Source organism: Artemia sp. Qi Xiang Cuo, chromosome 18 (assembly GCF_049724085.1).
Source record: "Artemia sp. Qi Xiang Cuo chromosome 18, ASM4972408v1, whole genome shotgun sequence".
Taxonomy (NCBI): Eukaryota; Metazoa; Arthropoda; class Branchiopoda; order Anostraca; family Artemiidae; genus Artemia; species Artemia sp. Qi Xiang Cuo.
This window is the reverse complement of record NC_142811.1, coordinates 7,724,212-7,740,484: the sequence shown is the minus strand read 5'-3', so window position 1 is coordinate 7,740,484 and position 16,273 is coordinate 7,724,212. Positions and strand designations below refer to the sequence as shown.

At 35.1% G+C, this 16,273-nt stretch overlaps 1 protein-coding gene across 1 annotated transcript in view; it reads left to right on the top strand.

Moving 5' to 3' along the window:
* The first annotated feature begins 1,176 nt into the window (after positions 1-1,176).
* The window catches only part of LOC148941161 (uncharacterized), a 71,768-nt gene continuing 56,671 nt past the window's right edge, over positions 1,177-16,273 (top strand). Inside the window, exons 1-2 of the mRNA XM_089104597.1 lie at positions 1,177-1,289; positions 6,243-6,343. Of these exons, the coding sequence (XP_088960723.1) occupies positions 1,177-1,289; positions 6,243-6,343 (214 nt within the window). The remainder of the gene's footprint in view (positions 1,290-6,242; positions 6,344-16,273) is intronic.

The window sequence follows — 16,273 nt, the reverse complement described above, 5'->3', positions numbered from 1 at the left end:
GTTGGTACATGTACAAAATATCCCCTACCGCTCAAGTTGTTCATTCATTTGCGCATTGCTGAACCGGTTTTTTGTTAGCCTAATTTTTCAGCTTAGCGTGAGACTTAGAGAAGTGACAGAGTAAATGGAAAACAGGCTATATAACTTTGGCTATATATTTGTACATTAAGGGGGGGGGGGGGTATTTGGACAGTGTGAAGCTAGAAAACAATTCTTACTGTAGATAATATGCATAATAATTTTATCTAACACATTAGGCATGCAGACCCGCTATACTGTACCCCCCCCCCCGTAATGTGCAAATATATAGCCCAAATTTGGGTAAATATTTACCAAATCATATTATTGACTTACGAATAAAGTGAACATAATACTCGATGCGGTAATAATTTACCTAAAATTCATTTCCGACAAAAATGATTATTATATTCGTAAAGAGCATAGTCAATAATATCGTGTCATTACAGATGCTGATTTTGTCGATGACTTGGCCATTCTGGCGGACTCCATGGAGCCGTTGCTGGAAGCGCTTCGAATCCTACGAGAAGAGGCTGCAAAAGTAGGACTGCAGATAAACTGGACTAAAACTAAAATTATGGCCATAGACCCATCCTCTCCTGCTGCCAATCCTTCAGTTAGCCTGGAAAGCACCACTAGCATCGAAGTTGTCCAAAGGCTCACGTACATGGGTCCACAATTTCCTCAGATGGCTCGCTTCTCTCCGAACTATAAGCGAGAATATCCAAAGCGTCTTCTGCCATGGGCAGACTGAACCGTCACCTCTGGCGAAAACCGAACATCAGTCGCACAACGAAGCTTCGGATTTTCAACGCCCTCGTCGGCTCTGTGATGCTCTATGGAGCTGAGACGTGGCAAGCTTCAGCCGCAACCCTCAAGGCAATTGATGTCTTTCAGTCGAAGAGCCTGAGGAGGATCGAAGGTCTACGATGGTTCGACTTTGTCAGCAATGAGAATCTGCTGCAGCTCACCAAGCAGTCTTGGTTTTCGACCCAAGCAGCCGAGTGAACACTACGATGGTTCGGACACCTGCTTCGAATGCCTCCACACATACCTGCGAAAACGATCCATGACTTTGACCCTGTCAAAGTCGGTTGGAAGCGACCTCGCGGCCGACCGAAGAAACGATGGTCTGACAGCCTATCCGAGTTCCTGACGATGGCAAATATCCGGTTGAGCAATGTGCAAACGCTTGCCATGGACCGAAGTGGATGGAGGAGGCAGACGTCACTTCTACGCCGAGCAGTGCCCGGCAGGAGACATAAGTCAAAGTAAGTCAATAGTCAATAATATGAACTGCCGAAAATCTACCTATTTCATTAGGATTGAGCGTCGGAAAAACATATTAGAAGAATATTAAACAGGGGGTATTTCATACAAGTATCGTTTTGTTTAGTGAAGTTGCTTATCCCCTGACAGTTTTTGGACTAGGTGGTAGAAGCCTAGAATTAGGGCTGTTTGAAAGAAACATGTTAAGACAACAATTCTTAGTTGATGATGTGCAGAAAAATTGTATCTACCACATATTGACTCCAATTCCATTGTACCCCCCCCCCTTCTAAAGGACAAATATATAGCCCACATGGTATAGCCTAAGCCTAGGATTGATAAGCTATAAAATTCTGAAAACAATAAAAAAAAATCCTAGAATATTTACTTTATGGTACTTTTAAAAGCGCTCCATTTTACTTTACCCCTCACCCTGATGCGCAGATATATACAGGAGCGTAGCCCCAGCATTTTTATTGGGGGGCAAGAGGGGGCCACATCCCGATAGTCTAGGGGCATGGCATACATAATATTTTTTTCTCCAAATTATTGGGGGGACAACTGCCCCCGATCCCGAAACCATACCTCTGGATATATAATCCAAATTAATTATTTTTCCTTGTATTTTTTCGTTTCTAGATTTTGTTGATTTCGCTTATTTGCCATTTATTTGAAAACAAGTAAAAATCACTTTTATATTTAGCATAGACCTATATCTGGCCACACTACGGGAAGGGGAAAGGGTGGGAAACAATTGCCATCTAGCGGCGATTATATCTGGAAAGTGTTGAATGGGGAATTGGATGATGTTGCTCTTTTTCAATGAAAGCATTTCTTTCAGAAAAGGAATTTGGCGAAGGAAATTACCAGTTACCAGATCTATTTTTCTATGACATTCTTTGAAACAAAAAATCGGATTTGAAGTTCTGTTATTTCTATCACTTCAAATTTGTCGCTTTAATAAAGAAAGAAAAAAGATCTATTTTTGATCAGGGTGATGATAAGAGAGTCCTTATTATGATTTCTTATGCGATTATGAAGACCTTATACAATTGGAGAAACTCTCGTAATGACAGATTAAAGAATCCTCTGAAAATTCTGGCCCCTTTTGTTGACTACCCACCCCCGAAAAAACCTTGAAGCGCAATCCTCCTTCTCCCATAGGATTTTGGTTTATGCGACTATATCTGGGCCAATATATACGAAATCATATTATTGAGTTAGGACTAAAGTGAATACACCATTCGATGCCTTTTTATATGCTTATTACGAATATAATAAGCATTTATATCGGAAATGAATTTTAGCCCCCCCCCCCCTATATAGGCTAAACCTAACCCGGAATTGACATATATAGGGGGGTAGCTGAAATTCATTTCCGATAGAAATGCTTATTATATTCGTAATCAGCATAAAAAAAGGCATTGAATGGTTTATTCACTTTAGTCCTAACTCAATAATATGATATCGTATATATTGACCTATATCTGTTGAACAAAATAGTCCCTAGTGTCTAAGCAGAATTATATGAGGGAGGAGCTATACTAAGTCAATACATCTCACTGCCCCTTACAATCTCCTCCTCCAAATTTATTATATACTTTTGTAAGCTGCCTGTTCGTTTTCTTAATTGACTCCTCCCCACCCCCTGTCTGTTACTTCGCTTCTTGCAAAAGAAATTCTTGCATACATTCCTTAGTCAGAAGAACCAAGGCTTTGACACGAGGGGGGGGGGGGGGTAAAACCTAGTTTCAGTAATATTTGTCGGTACTTAAGTATTAAACGTACTCTTTTATATACTGTATATAGAATGTCAAACTGGATATGCTACAGATACCGGGACAGATACCCGCCAGACTGGTTATTTCGAGACCGCTATTAATAATTGGAATGCGAAGAGTAGTTTTCATTGCGTCTACGATATTTACTGTTGTTTTTTGTTTTTTGGGGTGTAGGGGGGGGGGAAGCTACCTAGGTTAGGTTACGTATTTTGTATATGGTATGCTAACCCCCCCCCCCTAATATGCAAATATATAGCCCAAATTTGTCTCTAAACTTATATATTCATCCTATTTTATTTCATTAGCATTAACCAAACTTGACTTCTTTAGCAGTATATAAAACAGCACATTTAATGCTTAATTAACTGTTTTTCCAACTTGTAGACGCGGCTTTATTTAATGAGGTCCTAGGTCAGTCAGAGTCGACCCAGCTCTAAATGAGTTTCTGAAGAAATCTGGGAAGGTAAATAGGAAGGCTATGCGAAAGCAATGGATGGCTAGCCCCCATCCCCATTGCGCTTCCCCGTTGAATGGCCACGAAACGGAGATCGGCACCACCGGTAGGGACCACCAGCACCACCTTTTACCAAGCATTTATAGAAAAAGCTCCTAGTATGGTATCATTTTTCTATTTTATTTTAAGTTTTTTTTTTGTATTATAGCGTACAAAAACAGCTGTAAAGCAAAGAATTTTTTTGTTGCAAAAATCACACGTTTCTAGCTTGAATAGTTAGGTTGTTGACACATTGCAGACAGGGATGGGCAGCACACTCGAAAAGTTTCTTTTATAACCCTTAAAACTTTAACAAAATTCAAATCACAAAACCTTGTCCTAATTGTGCAATTAGTCATCCTGTCATATCCTACACTGCCTCTGCTTATTTACCATGAATTGTTTAATTACTTGTGTGATCATGTCTTGAATCCTTTTTTGTGTATTGATTTCAACTTTAATTTTAGGTTTGCCAGTATCTGATCAAAGACTTAGATTCCCTGTAATAAGAGACGTGCATAAGTAGCAAAAAAAGTCTCAAAAACCTGCAGTCTTTTTGGCTATCAAATGCTAAATTTTCAAAACAAGTTTTTGCTTGCTTTGATCAGCGGAGCCGCATTTTTGATAGGCAGATTATTGAAATGCTTTAATTCTAGTTTCTATAAGATTGTTTTGACAGGCTGGCCGCGGTAATTTAATGTGGGGTATTTTTGAGTGGCCAGTGTTGTCAATTCTCAGAAATGAGGTGGGGGGGGGGGGGAATGCGTGGTTGCGGGGATCCAGGTGCTCATTTGTAGCTAGGTCGACTCTTGGTTGAGCTTACAGAGTCACACCACGGATCCCCCCTTCCAAACTAGGGGCGGATTCAGTTTTTTTAGGGGGGGGGCAAAATAGGTTGATCCGAAAAATTTTTTAAAGGGGGGCGCAAAATAGGTTGATCCGATAAACTTGCGTTATGAGCAAGTTTAATTAACGCAAAATTGAGTTAATTAAGTAAATTAGACTACGCTAGGGAGGGCGCCCCCTCGCTCCCCTGGATCCGCCACTGTTCCAAACGAAATGCCCAGCAACACAAGGACTGAAACCCCGTTCTCACGACAAAAGGATTTCAAGTTTAGGGCGCTAACCACTTGGCGAGGACGGCTCTTATCTTTTTTTATGAAATTACTCGAAAATATGTGTTTTTCAAAATCCGCCCCCTTCTCTGTGGATGTCCCTGTGAGTGGCCGAACAAACAGTGGCACCAATTAAAAAAAGTGTTAGAGGGGCGAGCAAACAGTATTTTTTAAATCTAAGCGGGACAGTATTTTTTTTTTTTTCATTTTTTCAGTAAAATTTACTTAAAAAATTCTAAAAAAAAGCTGCTACGCGTGGTTGATAAATACGTTTTGTTACCTAAAGAAGTATTTCATCCTGTTTGCGGTACTTGTAGACTGGTTTGTTTATACATGTTCGAATTATTTATATATTTTTTATAAGCTTTGTAGTTTTTCTTTTTTTATATCTCTTTGTTATTTAATTGAGAAGAATTTCCGCGTGTTTTGAATATATTCGTGTCGATTTTTACTGTCTTTATTTAAAGTAATTTACTCGTTTTGTTCCTTTTCATGTGTTTTAATAGAGGGGTATTCAGGGTAATTTCCCAGGGAGGGAAGGGATGTCTGGGAGTGATTTGAAAATATTTAGTTATATTTTTTTTCTTGCGAAGTTTTATGCATGGTTGAAGGTATGGTCGCTGTCTGGGGTGAAAAAAAAACTTTAGATGAAGCTGTCCCCTCCCGTTATTTTTTTAGATGGCGCCTTTGTGGATAATTTAAAAAAAAAAGTAGTTTGGCTTTCATATTTTTGAAAAAGAATAAATTTGTTTTTAAAAAATTCTGCTTTTAACCAGGCTTTTAATTCATTTACTTTTACTTTAATTTGATATATTTAAGAGAAGCTAATGGGGGGAGGGCCGAGGGGGTGCAGTGGCTCTCTTGTAGTGAAAAAAAATGCATGCTGACCAAAGGTCTGTGTTTTTCAGGTACCGATCCCTTGATTTAATGCCTGATTCATATAGCTGTCTCCTCTAGAGATTTTTTTTAGGTGGCGGCTCATGTGAATCATAATAATGAGTGTTATTTTTTCAGGTTCAAGGCTCTATTATAAATGCAATAAATTAAAGAATGGTATACGTTTTTTTTCGTTGGTGGGGAACAGAGTTCGTGTATACCAACGAGAAAAAACGAAAAAAACTACACCTTTTCACAGAAACAAACAGAATTAGTCTTGCCTGTTGGCTAGTTCTTATTAAATAAATGCCATTGACAGGCCATTCCGACCTACCGTCAACACAAGTCAATTCCAGACTTAGTAATGCCAATTATACAGGCAACAGTGAGTAGGGATATCTTATCCAAACAACGACAAAATAATATATAAAAACACCTTCCATCACCATTTTAATTTTTAGAACAAGAACACATTTGCTTTTAAGAAATGCTGTTCGAGAGTACGCTGAGGGGTATGGCTGCTCTGTTATGTTAAAAAAAGATTGGAAAAGTAATCTTAACAAAAAAAAATTGTTAAATCTTAACAAAAAAGGGAATATTTTAGACCATTGCGTAAAGCTGTTTCCTCCAGGTTCTTTTAGATGCTGCCTTGAGTCATTTTGAAAAATTAATTACTTTTTTATTTTTCAGAATTAGATTTGGCATGGGACCTACAGACCGCTGTCGGGTACAGACAGGATTTCTCCTTGTGCTTTTTCTCTTCATAGTCGTAAAATCCAAGGCGGATCAAGGTAGACAATTAAAATTACAATAAACTTTGTTATTTCTTGTGTAGTCACAAGAACTTGAGCATCTTCTGATGGTTTTTACTTGATTATTTTAAATGCAATTAAATTTAAAAGTGCATCGATATAGTGAATTTGCGAATTTCACAGCGTGATAGTGCTAGGATTTTATTGTGATTTGATGATATACACTCTATACTGGTTAGGATACAAAGGCTTTTATGACTATCTTAAACTCAGAAGGTATTTCGATTGAAGATAATGTGACTATTCGATAGTAAATAAATGACAAGAACAACCTGAAATCAACTTAGAAAAACCACAAAAACCTCGGATTTCCTGGAGCCTTTTCCAGTTAAGGAGTCTGTAAGTTTAGGGTGTGAACAGATGATGGAGCTCGTTTTTTGAGACGTCTTGTCCAAAAGTTTGGAAAGCCTGAAAGACGTACCTAATAACAAGGTTTTTGATTTTGAACTGCATCGTTGTCGTCAAACCTAAAGGTGAGACGGCAAAATCTTTGCCACAAGGCAAAGGTGTCACATCCCCCCTATCAGGAATCCCCTATCAGGTGAATTCCCCTATCAGGAATCCTCGGAGATAATTACCAAATTTTTATTAATGTTAAAAAAATAAATTTTTAATAAAGTTTTTAATGTTAAAAAGCTTATTTTTAATAGACAAATCAATTCAGTATTATTTGATTGTAATTGTTGTTTTGAGATGAAAATTTATATTATCATTCGTATTCTGAGGATGGAGGTAAGCGATTCAACTGGATGAGATGCGATAACGTGTGTAAAAAAATTGATGTCACTGCAAGTCACGTGCAAAATTGACATATTCGTAAATTTATATTATGTAAATTTATATATAATATATGTAAATTATATTATATATAATTATATATATATAATTATATATATATATATATATATATATATATATATATATATATATATATATATATATATATATATATATATATATATATATATATATATATATATATATATATATATATATATATATATATATATATATATCTATATATATATATATATATATATATATATATATATATATATAATATATTATACAAATAATTTATATATATATATAATATATATTATATGTAAATAATTTATATTATATAATATATTATATATATATATATATATGTAAATTTATATTTATATAAAATAAATTTATATAAATTTATTAAAAAACTTATATAAAATATATTATATAAATTTATATAAAATAATATTGTAAATTTATATGTAATAACGTGTATAAAAAAAATAATTTCACTGCAAATCACGTGCGAAATTGACATATTTGTAAATTTTATCCTGTAAAAAAGAATACAATCTTCTTCTGTAACGTTATATTCCCATAGAAAGGTAAAATTATCACAAGCAAAAAACGTAAGTCTTTTATCTTTCATCAACCCCCCCCCCCCCAAATATTACAAATTAAAAAGTAATAGACTCAAATGCATGTTTCAAGTTTTGCCTCTCCTGAGAAAAAACCTCTATCTGCTTAGGCTGGAGAAATACTTGGGCTTATGTTTTATTTGTGCGAACGCGGGCATTTAAGCAGGAATATATTTGGGGAAATGGTGAAGGGACACTCAGGACAGGCAGACTATCAGTTGGGATAGGTTTGCCTCCTCTAGATTTAGGAAAATACGTTTTTGGGATATTTTCGCTGAAAAATGCCTTTTTTGGTTTTATAATTGAAAAAATGAACCCCCCCCCTAGATTTTGAAAAATAAATGTCTCATAGGCGCTGCCTCGATCATAGGCGCTGCCTATGATCGCGAAATCAGTATCTTTAGTTTGCATCGAGTAACTAAAAACTATTAGTTCATGGTTATTGGTAGAAATAAATGTGATTTTCTTTTTCATATACTTTACGTTTGAGTTTCATATATTTTACTATTAACATTTGTCCACAAATTTGTCTCATAAGTTTGCTTATTACTTTGGTTTAAATTAGCTGAACTGGAAGCAACTATAAAAATACATTAAACATATATTTTGTGAATATAATGAAGTAATAATTTTGATCTTATAGTATTTAAGTCAGAAAAGGAATCTTGCACCTATCACATCAACTTGTTTTGTCCTTCGTAGTTTTTATTGACTATGTCTGTTCTTTGGCCCTTAAGAAAATATTTAACCTTCCTCCATTTGTACAGGGGTGTAATTTTTTTTTTTTTGGGGGGGGGGGAGTTGCCCCCCGATAATATGGAGAAAAAATATTATATATCCCATGCCCCTTGACATTCTGGATATGGACCCACCCCCCCCCCAATAGAAATGCCGGAGATTCGCCCCTGCATGTGTATATACCTGATAAAGCACTTATCTCTTAGCCTTTGATGAATGCTTATATAGTGAATTAAGGAACCCATAGGCTATATAACAAAATAACCGGCACTTTTTGAAGGAGCTTTCGTAAATAATTTTTCAAGATTCTAATTCTAAAATCAAAACATTTTTTTTTTCATTAACTCGGTGTTTTCAGCTAATTTTTGGTGTGGAATTACAGATGTTCAAGAGGTAATTGAGAGAATACAAAATAGTGCGAATACTCTCATTGATCAGCGGCATCTGGAATGAATCTGATTAAGCAATTGTATAGATTGAATTGTTGCATATAGCCCTAAGTTATATGCATATACCAGAGGAATACAAACTCCTATTTTATAATATGCATAAAGTTTCTTTAATCAGATGTTCATGTTTCCTTCCATTTTTATACAGGCTGTTGTATCATTTTAAAATAATATATTTGTCCAATTGTTCGTATCTTTTCGTAACGCCGCAAGGCTTTACGTTTTATATAGCTTTCGGCTGATTCAAAAGCTAATCTTTTGTCTGTGTTCAATGGTTAAAAAATAATCCCTGACACTGTCTTGAACAAATAGACACTATCCAGAAAATGGGGAGCAGCTGGATAGATTTCTTATGAATAAAATTTTAATTGAATAACTTTTTTTCATGTAAACCCACCGCTACCAAAATTAATACCTAGAAATATTATCCTTTGCAAGTCAGTTTTCATCCATTGGCAAAATCCTCTCAGATAAGCAAGCCTTATGGTGAAGAGTCCTTCATCACTTAAGTTACACAAACACTTTTTGTCACTTGTCGTCTTTTTAAACAGTTTGTGGTAACGAACTGTAAGTAAGGAGCGATGCTGCTCCATAGTGACCTTAACTCTAATAAATGGAATTTTGATATCAATAGATCAAAAAGTTCGTGATTACGAACTTTAGGTAAGGAGCAATCCGGCGCAATAGTAACCGCAACTCTAAAAAACGAAATTTTGATACCAATATTTATATCAAAGGAATCGCCTTAATATGTTGATTTCAAATATATAAGTTTTAATAATTTCAGTTTTACGCATTAAAGGCTATGAGCCTGAAAAAATTTGTCTGTTCTTTCAAAAAAGGGATAAACACCCCCTAAAAGTCACAGAATCTTAACGAAAATCACATCATCAAATTCAGCGTATAAGAAAACTCTAATATAGAAGTTTTGCTTTTTTTGCCAGAAGAAAGATCACGGCTGCGTGTTTGTTTTATTTTTTTTAAAGGGGTTATCGTGTCGAACCAGTGATCATAGAAAATCAGGAGATGGCTCATTTGATCGGAAATCAAAAGTTCTAGTGCCCTTTTTAAGCGACAAAAAATATTGAAGGGCAGCTATTGGAGGGCTATAAGCAATGAACTTTGCCCATTGTTTACATATAGTACTGGTTATTGGGGAGTATACAGACATTTTTCGAGGGGAGTGATCTTCCATGGGGGAAGATTATTTCTTATGGGGAGAATTTTTCGTTGGAATGGAAGGTCTTGGGGGTGAAATTTCCTGAGGAAGTTTTACAAGGATGGAGTTTACCAGAATTCATATAAGAAGTCTGTTTTTATCACCTTACTTTCTTTTCGGTAACTCCTTTTTATGCGTAGAGATGTTCTAGTGCACTTGTGAAGGGGAAATTTCCAGCGGGATTGGAAATCTCTGGGAGATTTTTCTGTGACGGGGGGGGGGTATTCACGAAAGAAATTCTCCTTAGGGGAATTATCACCGGGGTATGTGTTCAATGGGGGAATTTCACCGTGAGACATTAGTAGTAATCAATGTTATACTTTGCCTGCGCCCCTAGGAATTTCAACGTTATTTGCTTGTGCCTCTACACCGTTTCAAAGAGAGTGAGTATCCTCTCACATAATGGAATTTGAGGGTCGATAAAGTGAAATTATGTCACTATTCTAGTTTCTCTAAAACAGTATTGCCTATAACTTAATTTACGTAGACAATGAACGATATTAATTAATGTTTTGAATAATAGGAGTGCGAATAATTCTAATTAGTGATTGGATTGTATGAAGGTGGAGGAAAAAAAAGGATTATGAAATTATGTCACTATTCTAGTTTTTCTAAACCAGTATTGCCTATAACTTAATTTACGTAAACAATGAACGATATTAATTAATATTTTGAATAATAGGAGTGTGAATGATTCTAATTAGTGATTGGATTTTATGAAGGTGGAGAAAAAAAGGATTATTAAATTATGTCACTATTCTAGTTTTTCTAAACCAGTCTTGACTATAACTTAATTTACGTAGACAATAAACGAAATTAATTAATGTTTTGAATAATAGGAGTGTGAATAATTCTAATTAGGGAGGGGATTGTATCAGTGGAGAAAAAAAAAGGATTGAACTGATTAGCAGTTGAGGTAGCCCCAATGGATATGTTAACTCAGGTAATTTATGATAAATTTGAAACAACATCAGTCTATGAAAAATGCCTAACGACGAATCGGAAATGTTTGATTAACATTTGCAAAAAAGGGGTCATGGGATTTGCGAATTGGAGGAAGTGGGGTGATAGGGTGCTGTATAATACACAAGTGATTTTTTGGGGAGTACTGTCACTTTAAAACACTTTAGAAATAAAAAAAAAATTAACAAGAACTGGATGAAAAGTGTTTTGAGGGAGATGGGTTGCATGGAAGGTTGAGGTGTACGAGAATTCAGTTAAAGAGGACACAGTAACACGGGGGTTTAGTTAAATTGGGTTGAGTTGAACGAGGGTTCAGTAGCACGAGAGTTCAGTAGCACGGGGGTTCAGTTGTACAGGGTTTCGGTTATACAGGTGTTCAGTTACATGGAGGGTTCAGTTGCACGGGGGGTTGAGTTAAATGGGGCTTGAGTTACACGAGGGTTCAGTTAAAGGGGTACAGTTACACGGGGGTTTAGTTAAATTGGGTTGAGTTGCACGAGGGTTCAGTAGCAAGAGGGTTCAGTAGCACGAGGGTTCAGTTGTACAGGGTTTTGGTTATACAGGGGTTCAGTTACATGGAGGGTTCAGTTGCACGGGGGTTGAGTTAAATGGGGCTTGAGTTCCACGAGAGTCGACTATAAATAAGGCTTTTGCGTCTTTCTGAACTTTCTGTGAGAGGTGGGGGTAAGTATTTAGTTTAAATAATTAACTGTGAGAGGCGGGAGGGGAGGGGTCAATTTTGGAGGGAAAACCAAAAATACTCAGAATCGAAAATAAACGGGATCTGCCTAAAGGGGAAGGCTAAAAGACCCTTCCTTCACATAATTCTGAGGGCAGGGGAGGGAGAGGGGGAGTCAATTTCAGAGGGAAAACCAAAAATACTCAGAATCGAAAATAAAAATGATCTGTCTCATGGGCAAAGCTCAGAGGTCGTGGTTGACTTGAACTAAATCAAAATACACTATGTGCAAGCAGATTTTCAAAATGTATGAAGGGGAAAAAAAAGGATTAAACTTATTAGCAGTTAAGGTAACCCCGAAGGAGTTGTTAACTCAGGTAATTTTTTATAAATTTGAAACAACATCAGTCTATTAAAACGGCAAACGACGATAGAATGACATTGTGACTTGACCTAGCTTTGCCTTTCCGATGTGGTCTGTATAATACACAAGTGATGTTTGATAAGTATTGCCAATTTAAAATAGGATCTAACGTTCCCTTCGTTCCCCCATTTCTGAGGGCAGGGGAGAGGAGGGGGGTCAATTTTGGAGGGAAAACCAAAAATATTCAGAATCGAAAATAAAGCCTGGTCTGCCTAACGGGGAAGGCTCAGAAGCCCTTCGTTCCCCCCATTTCTGTGGGCAGGGGAGGGGGGGTCAATTTTGAAGGGGAAACAAAAAATACTCAGAATCGAAAATAATCGGGATCTGTCTCATGGGCAGGGCTCAGAGGTCCTTCGTTCCTCCATTTCTGAGGGGCAGGAGAGGGAGGGAGTCAATTTTGGAGGGAAAACCAAAAATACTAGGAATCGAAAATAAACGGGAATCTGCCTCAAGGGGGAAGGCTCAGAAGCCATACTTTCCCCCATTTCTGAGGGCAGGGGGGTTTAATTTTGGAGGGAAAACCAAAAATACTCAGAATCGAAAATAAACAGGGTCTACCTCAAGGGGAAGGCCTAGGCTGATGTTTGCAAGTCAAAGAATTTGTCTTTGTTGATTTGAATGTCTAAAGTGCCTGTCTTTCTCTGTTTACATGTCTGATTCTTTTTGTTTGCATGTCCGGGTTGGTGTTTGCAACAAGTTGGGTTTTCAGACCTACGTTTTATAGATTTTCGTGGGTGTTAGGTTCCTGGGATTCATTATTTGAGAAGTTAACTTTAGTATTTCATAGTTTGACTTGCCTGAAATCATGAATTAGAATATTTAATTAGCTGTTTAGGGTTTTCAGACCTAGTTTTTTTAGATTTTGGTGGATGTTTTACTCCTGGGGTTTATTATTTGAGAAGTTAACTTTAGTATTTTGTGGTTTTACGTGCCTGTAATCATGAATTAGAATAGTTAATTACCTGTTTAGGGTTTTCAGACCTAGGTTTTTTAGATTTTCGTTGGTGTTTGTTTCCTGGAGTTTATTATTTGAGCAGTTAACTTTAGTATTTCATGGTTTGACGTGCCTGAAATCATGAATTAGAATAGTTAATTAGCTGTTTGGGTTTTCAGACCTAGTTTTTTAGATTTTCGCGGGTGTTAGGTTCCTGGATTTTATTATTTGAGAAGTTAACTTTAGTAGTTCATGGTTTGAAGTGCCTGAAATCATGAATTAGAATAGTTAATTAGCTGTTTGGGTTTTCAGACCTAGTTTTTTAGATTTTCGTGGGTGTTAGGTTCCTGGGATTTATTATTTGAGAAGCTAACTTTAGTATTTTGTGGTTTTACGTGCCTGAAATCATGAATTAGAATAGTTAATTAGCTGTTTGGGTTTTCAGACCTAGTTTTTTAGATTTTCGTGGGTGTTAGGCTCCTGGGATTTATTATTTGAGAAGTTAACGTTAGTATTTCATGGTTTTACTTGCCTGAAATCATGAATTAGAATAGTTAATTAGCAGTTTAGGGTTTTCAGACCTAGGTTTTTTAGATTTTCGTGGGTGTTTGTTTCCTGGAGTTTATTATTTGAGAAGTTAACTTTAGTATTTCTTGGTTTGACGTGCCTGAAATCATGAATTAGAATAGTTAATTAGCTGTTTGGGTTTTCAGACCTATTTTTTTAGATTTTCGTGGGTGTTAGGTTCCTGGGGTTTATTATTTGAGAAGTTAACTTTAGTATTTCGTGGTTTGACTTTCCTGAAATCATGAATTAGAATATTTAATTGGCTGTTTGGGGATTTTCAGACCTAGGTTTTTTAGGTTTTCGTGTATGTTTGACTCCTGGGGTTTATTATTTGAGAAGTTCACTTTAGTATTTTGTGGTTTTACGTGCCTGAAATCATGAACTAGAATAGTTAATTAGCTGTTTAGGGTTTTCAGACCTATGTTTTTTAGATTGTCGTGGGTGTTTGTTTCCTGGAGTTTATTATTTGAGAAGTTAACTTTAGTATTTGTGGTTTGACGTGCCTGAAATCATAAATTAGAATAGTTAATTAACTGTTTGTGTTTTCAGACACAATGCAGAAACTTCATTTAAGAAACTATGAAAAATTGTAAGTAAGTAAGTAACAAATTCTTTCTTGAAGTCACCTCTTGGATACACAATACAGAAATTTCATAAAAGAAATTATGAAAAAATTTTAAGTAAGTAGCAAATTCTTTCTTGAATTCACCTGCTGGATAAACAAAAAGACATTTCGTTCAAGAAATTATGACAAAAGTCTAAGTAAGTAACAAACGCTTTATTGTTTTAACGGCTTAGATACACGATGTAGAAATTTAATTCAAGAAATCATGAAAAAATTCTCAGTAAGTAACAATTTCTTTTGTAAGCAAGTAACAAACTCTTTGAAGTCACTTCTTGGATACACAATACAGAAATTTCATAAAAGAAATTATGAAAAAATTTTAAGTAAGTAGCAAATTCTTTCTTGAATTCACCTGCTGGATAAACAAAAAGACATTTCGTTCAAGAAATTATGACAAAATTCTAAGTAAGTAACAAACTCTTTATTGTTTTCACGACTTAGATACACGATGTAGAAATTTAATTCAAGAAATTATGAAAAAATTCTCAGTAAGTAACAATTTCTTTTTTGAAGTCAACTCTTGGATACACAACACGAAAATTTCATTCAATAAATTATGAAAATATTTGTAAGTAAGTAACAAACTCATTATTGATTCCACCTCTTGGATATACAGTACATATACTTCATTCAATAAATTAAGAAAAAATCGCAAGCACGTAACAAACTCTTTATTGTTTTCACCTCTTGGATATAAAATACGGAAATTTCATTCAATAAATTATGAAAATTTGTAAGCAAGTAACAAACTCTTTGAAGTCACCTCTTGGATACACAATACAGAAATTTCATTAAAGAAATTATGAAAAAATTGTAAGTAAGTAGCAAATTCTTTCTTGAATTCACCTGCTGGATAAAAAAAAGACATTTTGTTCAAGAAATTATGACAAAATTCTAAGTAAGTAACAAACTTTTTATTGTTTTCACGACTTAGATACACGATGTAGAAATTTAATTCAAGAAATTATGAAAAAATTCTCAGTAAGTAACAATTTCTTTCTTGAAGTCAACTCTTGGATACGCAATACGGAAATTTCATTCAAGAAATTATGAAAATATTTGTAAGTAAGTAACAAACTCTTTATTGATTTAACCTCTTGGATATACAGTACAGATACTTCATTCAATAAATTATGAAAAAATCGCCAGTAAGTAAGAAACTATTTATTGTTTTCACCTCTTGGATATACAATACGGAAATTTCATTCAATAAATTATGAAAATTTGTAAGCAAGTAACAAACTCTTTCCTGAAGTCACCTCTTGGATAAACAATGCAGAACCTTCATTTAAGAAAGTATGAAAAAATTTTAAGTAAGTAAGTAAGTAACAAATTCTTTCTTTAATTCGCCTCTTGGATAAACAAAAAAAAGTCATTTCATTCAAGAAATTATGACAAAATTCTAAATAAGTAACAAACCCTTTCTTGAATTCGCCATTGGGTTGCACAATACAGAAATTTAATTCAGGAAACTATGAAAAACATTTCAAATAAACTCTTTCTCGAAATCACTTCCTGGACAGACAATACAGCAATTTCACTCAAGAAATTATGAAAAAATTGTAAGTAAGTAGAAAACTGTTTCTTGAATTCTCTTCCTGGATGCACAATACAGATATTTAATTCAAGAAATTATAAAAAAAAATTGTAAGTAAGTAACAAACTCTTTCTTGAATACACCTCTTGGATACCCAGTACGGAAATTTCATTAAAGAAATTATGAGAAAATTCTAAGTAAGTAACAATCTCTTTCTTGAAGTCCCCTCTTGGACACGCAATACGATACGGAAATTTTATTCAAGAAATTATGAGAAAATTCCAGGTAAGTAACAATCTCTTTCTTGAAGTCCCCTCTTGGATACACAATACGGATATTTTATTCAAGAAATTATAAAAAAAAGG